Source organism: Bombina bombina, chromosome 2 (assembly GCF_027579735.1).
Source record: "Bombina bombina isolate aBomBom1 chromosome 2, aBomBom1.pri, whole genome shotgun sequence".
Classification (NCBI taxonomy): Eukaryota; Metazoa; Chordata; class Amphibia; order Anura; family Bombinatoridae; genus Bombina; species Bombina bombina.
This window is the reverse complement of record NC_069500.1, coordinates 651,542,430-651,559,770: the sequence shown is the minus strand read 5'-3', so window position 1 is coordinate 651,559,770 and position 17,341 is coordinate 651,542,430. Positions and strand designations below refer to the sequence as shown.

Here is a 17,341-nt window from a genome sequence, read left to right as displayed (position 1 = left end):
TAGATTACTAGACTTAGTAAGGCAAGTGAAGTGCCGATTAGTAAATTGTAGCATGGGCTCTAATAGAGCTAAATAAATGACAGCCGTGCGGTGTTTAAATGGGTAAGGTATCAGTCAGGTGTGAGTAGCGTGGACTCAGTTGAAACTGAATTATATTAGTCGTGCCGTATCTCGGCCAAACACGTCCTCACACACTCGGTTCTCATGTAAATTATTCACTTCAGCGTATTGGGCTAGGGTCCCATGCATTCACTCTCAAACACACTTATAAATTTATGCAGGATAACTCAGATAACTGAGATTGTAATTTTTGATAAGTCTTAATGAGAGAGTTACTCCATCTAATGACTACAGTAAAAGTTCGGTAGCTTAAGGCTAATCTAAAACACAGGAGCTCCTAGGACTCCTCACCATTGCCCTAACGTCCCTAACATGTTTCGCCACTTAGCGTGGCTTTTTCAAGGGCAATGGTGAGGAGTCCTAGGAGCTCCTGTGTTTTAGATTAGCCTTAAGCTACCGAACTTTTACTGTAGTCATTAGATGGAGTAACTCTCTCATTAAGACTTATCAAAAATTACAATCTCAGTTATCTGAGTTATCCTGCATAAATTTATAAGTGTGTTTGAGAGTGAATGCATGGGACCCTAGCCCAATACGCTGAAGTGAATAATTTACATGAGAACCGAGTGTGTGAGGACGTGTTTGGCCGAGATACGGCACGACTAATATAATTCAGTTTCAACTGAGTCCACGCTACTCACACCTGACTGATACCTTACCCATTTAAACACCGCACGGCTGTCATTTATTTAGCTCTATTAGAGCCCATGCTACAATTTACTAATCGGCACTTCACTTGCCTTACTAAGTCTAGTAATCTATATGAGAACTAAGTGGGTGACAGGTATTGGATCTAGACACTACACGACTTATGTCCATTCAGTTTCGACTGAATTTACGCTATTCACTTCTGACTGCGACTATATTTGCTTAGACGCCGCACGGCTAATGTCTGCTGAGCTAGTTGGAGCCCACGCCACAAATAGCTGACTAGGCACTTTATTTACCTTGTACTATTCACAGTGATTTGGGTTAACACTATAGTAGTGTTTACCGGCTAAACAATATTGAGCTCATACAGCTCACATCTGACGGGCATTTCAATTGAGTCACAATATTGCGTGCCATCATAACGCTAATCTATTAAGCTCATATATGATAATACTCAATCAGTCATGGTTTCACTACCTGTCTAAATAAAAGTGGTCTTACCCTTTACTTTATTCTCGCACACACGCATTATTATAGAGTGTTAAGCCAACCTATCACTACCACTGGTAATTTACAAGTTATGTATAACGGTAGATAGGTATAATAGGCTTGCATGCAAGCAGGTATAACTGCTTAACTGAACCATTAATTCGCTCATTATATTTCTATATACTACAGTCGGTACTTAAGTGTGGTTTTAATGAGTTTTCCTATTTTAATTGTAAAACCCAATAAAAGTTATATTTTAATGTAGTGTCTACTCCTATTCCCACATTCCAATCTTGGATCAGCAACTAAGTGATTATTACTTGCAACTATTTCGGAATTTGACCTAGGAGTGCAACCCAAGTGTATGCTTTTCTCTGTAACTCCAATATATACTACAATGCCTATGTGGCCTCCAATACGTGGGACAGACGTCTAGGCCTTTGAGGGACAGAATACGGGAACACCTCCTATGCATTGAGAAGCTCAACAAAGAGACGGCCCTATACAGACATTTCTCCGAGAAACATTGTGGGGATATTAAAGCATTAAGATATATAGGGATACGAAAAGTGCAAAGAAATTGGAGAGGTGGCAACCATGAGAAGCAGCTATTGATTGAGGAATCCAAATGGATCTTCTCCCTTGATTGCCTATATCCGAGGGGGCTGAATAATAAGGAAGACTTGTCTCACCTCCTAAATAACAACTGAAGATGGATTACATACACACATCTTTTGAATGATCTGAAAATGAATGTCACCCCTCTCCCTAAAGACACCCACAAACTCAGTGAAACAAGAAAAGGATTTAACGGGTACCCCCTCCCTCCCTCTCTAAAGACATCCACATACCCAGTGAGATAAGAGAAGAACCTAATGAGAACCTCTTTCCTGACTGAAAATATATAACACTCCTCTCTCTGAAGATATCTACAAAATAAATGATAGCCCTTTGCCTGGTAGGGGAATGGCAAACCAGCCTAATTCCGTCTATTAGATAAATAAAGGTAGTCTTATTTTTCTAACAAGACATAATATCCCAATAAGAAGCTGGGTGAAATTCATCAATCCCCTTTCCGATTAATGAACGCTCTCCTGTTAAGGACTAAGACAAACTGTAATTCTATGAAAACAGAATTAGAAAATATAGAGGATTGCATCTCTATCTCTCTCCGTGTAAACCTCTCTAATTTTGAGATCACAATTATAAAGTGAAAACCTATACTTTATATCATATATCTGACTACACCAACTGAACTTTGACAACATTGGAGGGCCTCCTCGAAAGATTAGAGGACCTCCTGATAATATTTCCACTATATCACGATCACCTCAGCGATATTAAGTAGATCAGTTAGATTCATCCAGTCCCCCAAACTGAATCCGATAACATTCTCATTTAGGCCCCTGAGATATAAATTAATCTAGAACTGACAATTTATGAAGGAATCTGGAGTAAGAATAACATATATGGGAAGAATTTTTGTAGACTATAGAATATCCGTACATATAAGTTTAAGGATGGAAGTTCTAAGTAAGTAATATCACAATTTGGCAAACCATGCTATGGTCCACAAAAGTGGATAAGGAAGTTTTACAAACCACTGTCTCACTTATATATATATCGAAAATAGAATGACGATTAGAATTAAAGGGAATGACGAGGCTGTATGCAGTACAAATCACTGTCTCACCCATAAGAATGGAACAAATATTAGTATATATAGAAAAAATAACATGATGACTCTATGAGAGATATATATATATTTAAATTTACTTTCCCTCCTCCACTCCAAAATATAGGAGTAAACCGAATCCCCAGAGCAAAACGAATCGATAATTATTAAATAATAAGGAAAATCGGAAAATAAAGTAAGCGCTTTAGGTTTTATTTTTGAAAAAGTTTTTTTTTTTTACACAAATTTTTTATAGCAAAAATTTTTAATAACAAGAAATTTTTATAACAAAGGATCCTTCATAACAAAAAACTTTTGAATTACCGAAAATGACATTGGGCTCCTAATGGGGATTAAAATTCCACCATGGTAGTAGAAGTTTTTAAGCAAAGGAAAAATAAATGTCTAACATTACTGATTAAGGTAATTCACAGTACGATGAAAAGCTGGAATCTGAATTATGTATAACCAATCAGATAGCCGCAAATATATGTCCCTGTCTACTGTTGTATACACCTGGCAGGAAGGTGCCATCAATGGGACCTATCACAGTCCACCAGACTAATTGGTCAGCCCTGAATTACAAGTTCTCTTTTTATAGCACACAGTGGATTAGAAAATAAGAATATAGCATTGAAACACCAGATAACTGCAGCAGCGTATCCGGTGCGTGACCAATTGAAACAATATAAAATCAGGCTAATCGGATAGCCGTAAACTATAGGTCTCTTTCCTCTACAGTAAGAATCCGATTAGGAGACACAAGTATATAGCACTCTAGGAGTAATACACCATAATAGAAAGTGGGTTGTATTCAAAATTTTCCCTTTACACATACTAAATTGCGAGCCAATAAGGTTCGATATACAGTGCACACCTCCATCGCTTGAACCAATCAGAAATGATTAATACGCGAACCAATGAGATTAGGAGAATATCGGAGCTTACACACTGAAAGTAAAAGTATCACTAAAGATCATATAGAACATGATATATAGTAGTATATAACAACATTGTATGAAAATGGTACATACTATTGAGTAGATATGATTATACAAATGTGAAAAGTACTATAAGCCCAATGAACCGGAACTATTAAGAAATCTATTCCGGGATCATGATACGGGCAATTAGAGTAAGGGGTATTTAAAGACCCTGGAATTTACAGTAAACCAGTCTTGAAAAAGGTCTATGTTTGACCGAAACGCGTCGACTGGTGAGTAGCATTTCAATTCATTCATTTGTTTTTAAAAACCATCTGCACTATTATTATTTCTTTCGGCAGAAGGAATATAAACTTGGGTGACGCTGGAGCTGAAAATTGTCTATTGACGCTGAAGCCCAATCCCCGCTACAGGCAATAAATACCTCACATAGACTGCTAAACTACAGACTGTAAACCACAGAAAGAGGGATTATCGCAAACTTGGAACACTTTAACACTGACTATAACGTATTTACCTTATTTACATTATTTACATTATCTGTTTTTTTAATTTTCTAATATATATTTTTGTCGGCTGGGATCCTGCTGGTCACTAGTGATATCTGAGGAATCCTTTGAAGTACACTTTACCACTTGGGAGACATCTGTGTTTTTGAAGTTTTGTTCTCTACACATCTTTTTTCACTGCTGAACTTTTTGGTTAGAATTATTGTCTCACTATGTTTATTAGTATCACTAATTTTTGAATATTTGTGATTTGTCAATTAGCAACATTTGAATTACCTAATTTGTATCACATATTATCAGCACACATCACCTTTTCAATCCGCTAGCGGAGAACGGTCTCTGATCCTTGTGAGGTACAGTAGATCAGTTCCATTCATTCAGCCAATAGCAACAAAAGGAATTAATACAGTTTGGGGCCATAGCCCACTTTCAACTTGTTTAGGAATATTTCTCCAGAGGGACAGTACTGCTCTGGTTATATCTGTGTGTAAAAACAATTTTGAGCAAAACCGAATTAGGGTTATCCCTAACTGGCCTGTTTTTGAACTGTGTAAGAATTCTAGCAGGGAACATTGTTGTAATACCGTAAGCTTTATTGTATAAACCCTAAACTGGTTAGATAACTATAGTAAGTAGCCCCGCTATAGAAAACTATAGTAGGTAGCACCGCTACAGGGGAGTTTGTTTATTTATCTAATCTGGATGTTTCTAAGTCACCATATTTAAGTTATCCATAATAACAACAGGTAACACTGCTATAGGACCATTTGTCTTAATTTTATTGTTCATCTTGAAGGCACCTTTTACTGTTTTATTGTCAATTGTAACATGTGAATGTATGCAAGATAATCCACTATATGTAAACCGTATTCGTACCTATCTGCCTTAGGAACACCAACTGTTGTATTCCAAAGGTGCCTAGAAGCTATATTTTAATGTATTAATTTTGTTTTAAATAAACTACTTTGTTTTAACTTTACTGTGAAGGAATAGGTTTCACATTTCTGAACCCAAGCCGGTCAGCTGGCGCATTTGATATTTTCTGATTTTCCGATTTTCCTATGTAACTTAAGGACACTTGAACTTGTGGGACAGCAATTGTTTGGGAGCCGGCCTTAGCAAACTTGTTTGGGACATTGCATTATGTGACTGTCCCTGCTACCCCCCCACCCCCCTACAACCTCACCCCCGTGTCTCAGTGGTTTTGGGCTCCTCAGAGCAACCACAATCTCTGGAAGCTTTTGTTTGCATGGTTTTGTGTTTCAAACTTATTTAGAGAAAAGAGCCGGTGTATGACCAGGAAAACCCTCCTAGGCTGGCCGAGCTCCTGGAACTCCCGGTCGGCCGCCTCACAACGGACACCTGCCTAACCCCTCTCAGGCTGGCCGGGCTCCTGGAACTCTCGGTCGGCCACAGGACAGCAGGACAACCGCCAACTTTACCCCTGGTCGCTCCAGCAGCCCTTTGCCCCAGAGCTCCGCTCTTTTGGGGATTGGTAGCCCCTAGGGAGGACAAGAGCTGGGGGAATGATCGGAGGGGAGCTCCTTTGGGAACTGGGGGTTTTGGACACCTCTAACCCCATAACTTCAACGGACTGTAACTCCGGTCCCTAGTAACGAATCATGCTGATTTTTGGACTGTGGCCTCTGGGGACAGAGAGCTTTAAAATGACACCCTGCTCCACTGGGATCACCCTAAAACCGCTACCCCTGTGTTCTGGGACTGTGGCTGCTATGGAGGTGTCGGTCTGTCTGGAGGGACGGGAATGGCGAGAAAATTGTGGGATTGTCTAAAGTCTTATCAAGATGAGCTGTGTGTATAAAAGGAGTGTGTGTTCAATAAAATCAGTTCCTGTTTCACCTGAATGCTAGTATGTCTAGTTATTTGGGTGGGCTCCTGCTAAAATCACTTTCCTGGGCTACATAGCAGCCTGTTCCAGGCAGAGGAAGCACCCTCTGGCAGACCTACCTAGTCTGGGTAGCCGGAGTCTGCCACAGGGTGGGACCCAGAGTACTGGTGCTGTCGGGCATCAGGGGTGGCTACAGGCTGTGGTCACTTGCCAGCTACATAGCTGCATTCGCCAGGGAGGAAGCAGGAGCTGTTTGGCGGAGCTACCCAGTCGGGGTAGTTGGGGTATCTGTCACACTATTAAACTTAATGTAAATTGCTCTGTTCTGGTAGCGGGAGCCAGCTACATTGAGTTTAATAGTGCAATCGAGCTGGCTGTGATTAGACACAGTAAAATATCTCTCTAACCCTTTGCTTTAGAAAAGCTGGCGCTAAGCTAATGTTATATAATTCTGCACTATGTACTAGGTTTACTGTAACTTTTAGACTGATCAAACCATTTATTTTATTCCTTGGAGTCTTAATCTGGTTTTAAGAGCTTTGCAGGTTCCTCATTTTGAACCTATGCATAAATTTGAATATTCAGCTTTTGTCCAGGAATGTCTGGTTTCTTTTTGGCCATTTCTTCTGCAAGAACAGTTTCTAAATTGTCTGCTCTTTATTGTGAGCCTCCTTATCTTGTTTTTCCATCAGGATAAGGCAGTTTAGAGAACTAAGTGACATTTTGTCTAACGTGGTCTGATATAAAATAGAGAGATTGTTATTCCTTTTTGACCTAATCCAAAGAATTCTAAGGAGAGGCTTCTCCATAATTTAGATTTGGTCAAAGCTGTGAAGTTCTATTTACAGCCTAAGGATTTTAGACAATCCTCTAGTTTGTTTATTTTCCCAGTTCTAGAAAGGGCCAGAAGGCTACTGCTGTTTCGCTAGCATCCTGGCTGAAGCTTTTGCTTCGTAACACTTAGAGGCGGCACAGTTTCCTAAGCCGTTTCTGGGAATTACATATTTTTTAACATTTTAATGCAAAAAAATAAATAAAAATATAATAATCATCCAATCTAATTAAAATAGTATCAGTCTGGTCCTGCCCAGATTACTTGTGGGCTCCACAGCTTGGGTGTTCCCAGGAGTAACTTACCACCTTACCAAGAAAATGCTTAACTGATAAATTCATTTCTTTCATAGTGGTGAGAGTCCACAAGCCCCTGGTGATTGATTTTTTTTTTGGCGACAGTTAAAGTATGCACTTCTTTTTTCCCTGCTCCATTTTGTATTGCTCTTATTCTCTTTTCCTACTTTATTTTCTGGCTTGGCTATACATCAGACTAGTTTTGAGTAAGGTGGGAGGGGTTTTAAGGGCTCTAGGAAAGTTTTGGTATCTTTACACTCCTGGACACTAGGAGGAGACAATTTCCAGCATTAATAGATCATGGACGCACTACAATGAAAATAATGAATTTTAGGAAAGCATAAATTATATATTTTATAAAACTATTAAAATACTGCATAGTACAGAAATGAATACATTGTGCACAAGATATGAAATGTTAATTGTGCTTGAGTAGAATTGATACTGCAAAAACATAATTTATGTAAGAACTTACCTGATAAATTAATTTCTTTCATATTAGCAAGAGTCCATGAGCTAGTGACGTATGGGATATACATTCCTACCAGGAGGGGCAAAGTTTCCCAAACCTTAAAATGCCTATAAATACACCCCTCACCACACCCACAATTCAGTTTAACGAATAGCCAAGAAGTGGGGTGATAAGAAAGGAGCGAAAGCATCAAAAATAAGGAATTGGAATAATTGTGCTTTATACAAAAAAATCATAACCACCACAAAAAGGGTGGGCCTCATGGACTCTTGCTAATATGAAAGAAATGAATTTATCAGGTAAGTTCTTACATAAATTATGTTTTCTTTCATGTAATTAGCAAGAGTCCATGAGCTAGTGACGTATGGGATAATGACTACCCAAGATGTGGATCTTTCCACGCAAGAGTCACTAGAGAGGGAGGGATAAAATAAAGACAGCCAATTCCTGCTGAAAATAATCCACACCCAAAATAAAGTTTAATGAAAACATAAGCAGAAGATTCAAACTGAAACCGCTGCCTGAAGTACTTTTCTACCAAAAACTGCTTCAGAAGAAGAAAACACATCAATATGGTAGAATTTAGTAAAAGTATGCAAAGAGGACCAAGTTGATGCTTTGAAAATCTGATCAACCGAAGCTTCATTCCTAAACGCCCAGGAAGTAGAAACTGACCTAGTAGAATGAGCTGTAATCCTTTGAGGCGGAGTTTTACCCGACTCGACATAGGCATGTTGAATTAAAGATTTCAACCAAGATTCCAAAGAAATGGCAGAAGCTTTCTGGCTTTTTCTACAACCAGAAAAGATGAAAAATAGACTAGAAGTCTTTCGGAAAGACTTAGTAGCTTCAACATAATATTACAAAGCTCTAACAACATCCAAAGAATGCAATGATTTCTCCTTAGAATTCTTAGGATTAGGATATAATGAAGGAACCACAATTTCTCTACTAATGTTGTTAGAATACACAACCTTAGGAAAAAATTCAAAAGAAGTTCGCAACACCGCCGTATCCTGATGAAAAATCAGAAAAGGAGACTCACAAGAAAGAGCAGATAATTCAGAGACTCTTCTGGCAGAAGAGATGGCCAAAAGAAACAAAACTTTCCAAGACAGAAGTTTAATGTCCAAATGAATGCATGGGTTCAAAAGGAGGAGCCAGAAGAGCCCCCAGAACCAAATTCAAACTCCAAGGAGGAGAAATTGACTGAATGACAGGTTTTATACGAACCAAGTCTTGTACAAAACAATGAATATCAGGAAGATTAGCAATCTTTCTGTGAAAAAGAACAGAAAGGGCAGAGATTTGTCCTGTCAAGGAACTTGCGGACAACCCTTTATCTAAACCATCCTGAAGAAACTGTAAAAAAATTCTCGGAATTCTAAAAGAATGCCAGGAAAAATTATGAGAAGACACTAAGAAATATAAGTCTTCCAAACTCTATAATATATCTCTCTAGATACAGATTTACGAGCCTGTAACATAGTATTAATCACAGAGTCAGAGAAACCTCTTTGACCAAGAATCAAGCGTTCAATCTCCATACCCTTAAATTTAAAGATTTGAGATCCTGATGGAAAAAAGGACCTTGCGACAGAAGGTCTGGTCTTAACGGAAGAGCACACGGTTGGCAAGAGGCCATCCGAAAAAGAATCCGTCCATGCTGGAGCTACCAGCAGAACAAACGAGCATTCCTTCAGAATCTTGGAGATTACTCTTGGAAGAAGAACTAGAGGCGGAGAGATATAGGCAGGATGATACTTCCAAGGAAGTGATAATGCATTCACTGCCTCCGCCTGAGGATCCCGGGGTCTGAACAGATACCTGGGAAGTTTCTTGTTTAGATGAGAAACCATCAGATCTATTTCTGGAAGTTCCCATATTTGAACAATCTGAAGAAATACCTCTGGGTGAAGAGACCATTCGCCCGGATACAACGTTTGACGACTGAGATAATCCGCTTCCTAATTGCCTATACCTGGGAAATGAACCGCAGAGATTAGACAGGAGCTGGATTCCGCCCAAACCAGAATTCGAGATACTTCTTTCATAGCCAGAGGACTGTGAGTCCCTCCTTGATGATTGATGTATGCCACAGTTGTGACATTGTCTTTCTGAAAACAAATGAACGACTCTCTCTTCAGAAGAGGCCAAGACTGAAGAGCTCTGAAAATTGCACGGAGTTCCAAATTATTGATCGGTAATCTCACCTCCTGAGATTCCCAAACCCTTTGTGCCGTCAGAGACCCCCACACAGCTCCCCAACCTGTAAGACTTGCATCTGTTGAAATTACAGTCCAGGTCGGAAGAACAAAAGAAGCCCCCTGAACTAAACGATGGTGATCTGTCCACCACGTCAGAGAGTGTCATACAATCGGTTTTAAAGATATTAATTGAGATATCTTTGTGTAATCCCTGCACCATTGGTTCAGCATACAGAGCTGAAGAGGTCGCATGTGAAAATGGGCAAAGGAGATCGCGTCCGATGCAGCAGTCATAAGACCTAAAATTTCCATGCATAAGGCTACCAAAGGGAATGATTGTGACTGAAGGTTTTGACAAGCTGATATCAATGTTAGACTTCTCTTGTCTGACAAAGACACTGAATCTACCTGGAAACCTAAAAAGGTTACCCTTGTCTGAGGAAACAATGAACTTTTTGGTAAATTGATCCTCCAACCATGATCTTGAAGAAACAACACAAGTCGATTCGTATGAGATTCTGTTAAATGTGAAGACTGAGCAAGTACCAAGATATCGTCCAAATAAGGAAATACCAATACCCTGTTCTCTGAATACAGACAGAAGGGCACCGAGAACCTTTGTAAAAATTCTTGGAGCTGATGCTAAGCCAAACGGTAGAGCCACAAAACTGGTAATGCTTGTCTAAAAAAGAGAATCTCAGAAACTAAAAGTGATCTGGATGAATCAGAATATGCAGATATGCATCCTGTAAATCTATTGTAGACATATAATGCCCTTGCTGAACAAAAGGCAGGATAGTCCTTACAGCTACCATCTTGAATGTTGGTATCCTTACATAACGATTCAATATAGATAGATCCGGAACTGGTCTGAAGGAATTGACCTTCTTTGGTACAATGAAGAGATAGAATAAAACCCCAGCCCCTGTTCCAGAACTGGAACAATTACTCCAGCCAACTCTAGATCTGAAACACATTTCAGAAATGCTTGAGTCTTTGCTGGGTTTACTGAGACACGGGAAAGAAAAAAATCTCTTTGCAGGAGGCCTTAACTTGAAGCCAATTCTGTACCCTTCTGAAACAATGTTCTGAAACCAGAGATTGTGAATGGAATTGATCCAAATTTCTTTGAAAAGAACGTAAACTGCCCCATACCAGCTGAGCTGGAATGAGGGCCGCACCTTCATGGGGACTTAGGAGCTGGCTTTGGGTTTCTATAAGGCTTGGATATATTCCAAAGTGAAGAAGGTTTCCAAACTGATACCGCTCCTGATGATGAAGGATCAGGCTTTTGTTCCTTGTTGTGATGAAAGGAACGAAAACAATTATTAGACCTAAATTTACCTCAGATTTTTTATCCTGTGGTAAAAAAGTTCCCTTCCTTCCAGTAACAGTTGAGATAAAAGAATCCAGCTGAGAACCGAATAATTTATTACCCTGGAAAGAAAGGGATAGCAAAGTTGACTTAGAAGACATATCAGCATTCCAAGTTTTAAGCCATAAAGCTCTTCTAGCTAAAATAGTTAGAGACATATACCTGACATCAATTCTAATGATATCAAAGATGGTATCACAAATAAAATAATTAGCATGTTATAGAATAATAATGCTATGAGAATTATGATCTGTTACTTGTTGCGCTAAAGCTTCTAACCAAAAAGTTGAAGCTGCAGCAACATCCGCAAAAAATATAGCAGGAGTAGAGACAGCCCCATTAACCTTAGGGATTTTGTCCCAAACTCTAATCTGTCAGATGGCACAGGATATAATTGCTTAAACGTTTAGAAGGAGTAAATGAATTACCCAAATTATTCCATTCCCTGGGAATTACTTCAGAAATAGCATCAGGGACAGGAAACACTTCTGGAATAACTACAGGAGATTTAAAAATCTTATTTAAACGTTTAGTTTTAGTATCAAGAGGACCAGAATCCTCTATTTCTAATGCAATTAATACTTCTTTAAATAAAGAACGAATAAATTCCATCTTGAACAAATACAAAGATTTATCAGCATCAACCTCTGAGACAGAAACCTCTGAACCAGAAGAGCCATTATCAGTATCAGAATGATGATGTTCATTTAAAAATTCATCTGAAAAAAAGAGAAGTTTTAAAAGACTTTTATGTATACTAGAAGGAGAAATAACAGACATAGCCTTCTTAATGGATTTAGAAACAAAATCTCTTATGTTATCAGGAACACTCTGAGTATTCGATGTTGACGGAACAGCAACAGGTAATGTAACAGTACTAAAGGACATTTTATCTGCATTAACAAGTTTGTCATAACATTTAATACAAACAGCTGAAGGAACAGATACCAAAAGTGATACACTTAGCTTTGGTAGCTCCAGCACCGGGCAGCGATTTTCCTGAAGTATCTTCTGACTCAGTTGCAACGTGGAACATCTTGCGATATGTAATAGAAAAAACAACATATAAAGCAAAATTGATCAAATTCCTTAAATGACAGTTTCAGGAATGGGAAAAAAATGCCAGTGAACAAGCTTCTAGCAACCAGAAGCAATAAATAATGAGACTTAAATAATGTGGAGACAAAAGTGACGCCCATATTTTTTTATTTTTTTTTTATATTTTTTTTAGCGCCAAATAAGACGCCCACATTATTTGGCGCCTAAATGCTTTTGGCGCCAAAAATGACGCCACATCCGGAACGCCGACACTCGACGCAAAAGAACGTCAAAAAATGACGCAACTTCCGGCGACACGTATGACGCCGGAAACAGAAAAAATGTTTGCGCCAAAAAAGTCCGCGCCAAGAATGACTCAATAAAATGAAGCATTTTCAGCCCCCGCGAGCCTAACAGCCCACAGGGAAAAAGTCACATTTTTTAAGGTAAGAAAAAATGATTGATTCGAATGCATTATCCCAAATGTGAAACTGACTGTCTGAAAATAAGGAATGTTGAACATCCTGAGTCAAGGCAAATAAATCTTTGAATACATATATTTATAACTTTATAAAAAAGTGCCCAACCATAGCTTAGAGTGTCACAGAAAATAAGACTTACTTACCCCAGGACACTCATCTACATGTTTGTAGAAAGCCAAACCAGTACTGAAACGAAAATCAGCAGAGGTAATGGTATATATATATATATATAAGAGTATATCGTCAATCTGAAAAGGGAGGTAAGAGATGAATCTCTACGACCGATAACAGAGAACCTATGAAATAGACCCCGTAGAAGGAGATCATTGCATTCAAATAGGCAATACTCTCCTCACATCCCTCTGACATTCACTGCACGCTGAGAGGAAAACCGGGCTCCAACCTGCTGCGGAGCGCATATCAACGTAGAATCTAGCACAAACTTACTTCACCACCTCCATAGGAGGCAAAGTTTGTAAAACTGATTTGTGGGTGTGGTGAGGGGTGTATTTATAGGCATTTTAAGGTTTGGGAAACTTTGCCCCTCCTGGTAGGAATGTATATCCCATACGTCACTAGCTCATGGACTCTTGCTAATTACATGAAAGAAATATAAACGCATCTGTGTGCTTGTATTACACGTTTAAAGTAATGTTTTTTTCACTCAAGCGCAAATATTGTTTATACAAAAATTCAAGTTATCAAAATGTCTCCCATTGCTATGTTTCCACAAGCCTAGCAGTTTAACATTAAACAAAAGCAAATCACTAATACAATGGTTCTTTACCAGGTCTATCTGTTTATAGGTGTTTGGATAGACAGGAAATTATGCACTGCAAAGCAGGTGGCTATAAAAAGTGCATGTGTACACACAAATTAAAAGGTGCTCAAACTCAAGAGCACCTGAAAGCTACAGCCAACAGTATACTCTAAAACAGTCTAACAGAAAGGCATGTACAGACAAACAGCAACAGAATAGAAATCAAGGAAAAGGCACAAAAGGGAAGAGTGTTCTGTTCTCATTGCTAGTGAGAAATAGGGTGAAAAAAGGATACTTTTTTTTTTAATCTCTGCAGAGCTTTTACAGCTTCGCAAGCAGTCCAAAATGTAAAAGTAGAAAATAAAAAGGTAAAAATGATGGGTGTTTGTTTTTTGGGGGCCTTGAAGATTGATGACCAGCATATTGGTATGAAGCCTTTTTCAACAAATTAGGATGAAAAATTCTGAACTTTCATAAAAACTGCACAAATTGTAGTTTAGGTCTGCAACTTAGTCCATACATACTTTACCTTTGCAACTTGGCATCCTGGAGTACCAACCACAGCTTCACAACAATTGTAACGTGTTTCCATACCACCTGGGACTAATGGAAACAAATGACCAATTAGGTTTTTTTTTTTTTACTTATTTATTAGTCATGTACATAAAAACTAAGGGCTAGATTACAAGTGGCACACTAACTTGGGCAAGCAATAGTGTTTTTTCGCCTTTTTGCGTCAGTTTGGCGCAACTTCAAAGCTTGTGTAAAGGGAATGGGAATTTTTGCATTAAAGGGACATAATGCTCATATGCTAAATCACTTGAAACTTATGCAGTATAACTGTAAAAAGCTGACAGGAAAATATCACCTGAGCATATCTATGTAAAAAAGGAAGATGTTTTACCTCACAATTTCCTCAGCTCAGCAGAGTAAGTTCTGTGTAAAAAAATATACTTCAGCTATTGCTTAGCTGCAGGTAAAAAAAATAAAACAATGAAGAAATGAACAGCAGCCAATCAGCATCAGCAGTGCTGAGTTGATAAACTCTTTTACTGTGATCTCATGAGATTTGACTTAACTAATGAGATTTTATAGTAAACTTCCTTAAACTGAATAGGGAAATAAGATGAATGTGCACGTAAGCTCACTCCCTTAGCTGTCCCGGGACAGACATACTGATTTGCTGCTTAGAAGTCCATTACAATGGGATGTGGCTACTGAGGAATTTTTGAGGTAAAATATCTGTTTTTTACAGAGATGTTCAGGTGATATTTTCTAGTCAGCTTTTTACAGCTATGCTGCAGCACTTTCAAGTGTTTCAACATTTGGCCCTTTAAACACAACATAACATGTAAAAAAAGTACAGTTATACTCAAACATGGTCTGATAAAAATTATTAAAAAAAGAATTATGCTTACCTGATGATAAAAAAATTATTTGGTGGTGATAGTCAACGAAATTCCTTACTTGTGGGAATTTACTGCCTGGAGACCAGGAGGCGGCAAAGACACCCCACAAAAATCTTTAAATATCTTCTCCCACTTCCCTCTCTCTTCCATTAGTACAAATAGCTGAGGAAAAGAGAAAGAAATAAGGAAGATAGTGGGGTAAAAAGGTGCACACTAGAACTGCAGCTAATCTAGAAACACGGCCGGAATCGTGGACTATCACCACCAAGAAAGAAAATAATTTATCAAGTAAGTGCAAAATGAAATTTATGCTTACCTGATAAATCTATTTCTTTTACGATATGACGAGTCCACGGATTTCATCCTTACTAGTGGGATATTAACCTCCTGCTAACAGGAAGTGGCAAAGAGCACCACAGCAGAGCTGTATATATAGCTCCTCCCTTCCCTCCCACTCCAGTCATTCGACCGAAGTTAGGAAGAGAAAGGAAAAGCCAAAGTGTCTCAGAAAATAAAAGGGTGGGCCGTGGACTCGTCATATCATAAAAGAAATAAATTTATCAGGTAAGCATAAATTTCCTTTTCTTTTACAAGATATGACAAGTCCACGGATTTCATCCTTACTTATGGGATACAATACCAAAGCTATAGGACACTGATGAAAGGGAGGGACAAGACAGGAACCTAAACGGAAGGCACCACTGCTTGAAGAACCTTTCTCCCAAAAACAGCCTCGGACGAGGCAAAAGTATCAAATTTGGAAAAAGTGTGAAGAGACTACCAAGTTGCAGCCTTGCAAATCTGTTCAACAGAGGCCACATTCTTAAATGCCCATGAGGAAGCCACAGCCCTAGTGGAAACAAAATTTATGCTTACCTGATAAATTCCTTTCTCCTGTAGTGTGGTCAGTCCACGGGTCATCATTACTTATGGGATATTAACTCCTCCCCAACAGGAAGTGCAAGAGGATTCACCCAGCAGAGCTGCTATATAGCTCCTCCCCTCTACGTCACACCCAGTCATTCGACCAAGAACCAACGAGAAAGGAGAAGCCAAAGGGTGCAGTGGTGACTGAAGTATAATTTAAAAAATTTAGGCCTGCCATAAAAAACAGGGCGGGCCGTGGACTGACCACACTACAGGAGAAAGGAATTTATCAGGTAAGCATAAATTTTGTTTTCTCCTGTTAAGTGTGGTCAGTCCACGGGTCATCATTACTTCTGGGATACCAATACCAAAGCACACGGATGACGGGAGGGACAGGCAGGCTCTTTATACGGAAGGAACCACTGCCTGAAGAACCTTTCTCCCAAAAACAGCCTCCGAAGAAGCAAAAGTGTCAAATTTGTAAAATTTGTAAAAAGTATGAAGAGAAGACCAAGTTGCAGCCTTGCAAATCTGTTCAACAGAAGCCTCATTCTTAAAGGCCCAAGTGGAAGCCACAGCTCTAGTAGAATGAGCTGTAATTCTTTCAGGAGGCTGCTGTCCAGCAGTCTCATAGGCTAACCGTATTATGCTACGAAGCCAAAAAGAGAGAGAGGTAGCCGAAGCTTTTTGACCTCTCCTCTGACCAGAATAAACGACAAACAGGGAAGACGTTTGTCGAAAATCCTTAGTTGCCTGTAGATAAAATTTCAGGGCACGGACTACATCTAGATTGTGTAGAAGACGTTCCTTCTTCGAAGAAGGATTAGGACACAAAGATGGAACAACAATCTCTTGATTGATATTCCTGTTAGTGACCACCTTAGGTAAGAACCCAGGTTTAGTACGCAGAACTACCTTGTCTGAATGAAAAATCAGATAAGGAGAATCACAATGTAAGGCAGATAACTCAGAGACTCTTCGAGCCGAGGAAATAGCCATTAAAAACAGAACTTTCCAAGATAACAGCTTGATATCAATGGAATGAAGGGGTTTAAACGGAACACCCTGTAAAACATTAAGAACAAAGTTCAAACTCCATGGTGGAGCAACAGTTTTAAACACAGGCTTGATCCTAGCTAAAGCCTGACAAAAAGCTTGAACGTCCGGAACTTCTGACAGACGTTTGTGTAAAAGAATGGACAGAGCTGAAATCTGTCCCTTTAAGGAACTAGCGGATAAACCCTTTTCTAAACCTTCTTGTAGAAAAGACAATATCCTAGGAATCCTAACCTTACTCCATGAGTAACTCTTGGATTCGCACCAATATAAGTATTTACGCCATATTTTATGGTAAATCTTTCTGGTA

The 17,341-nt window shown here is 39.0% G+C and overlaps 1 protein-coding gene across 1 annotated transcript in view; it reads right to left on the bottom strand.

Annotated features, from left to right (window-relative positions):
* The window catches only part of LOC128647210 (RNA exonuclease 1 homolog), a 681,669-nt gene that overhangs the window by 241,753 nt on the left and 422,575 nt on the right, over positions 1-17,341 (bottom strand). The window contains exon 16 of the mRNA XM_053699994.1: positions 14,229-14,302. Coding sequence (XP_053555969.1) covers positions 14,229-14,302 — 74 coding nt within the window. The remainder of the gene's footprint in view (positions 1-14,228; positions 14,303-17,341) is intronic.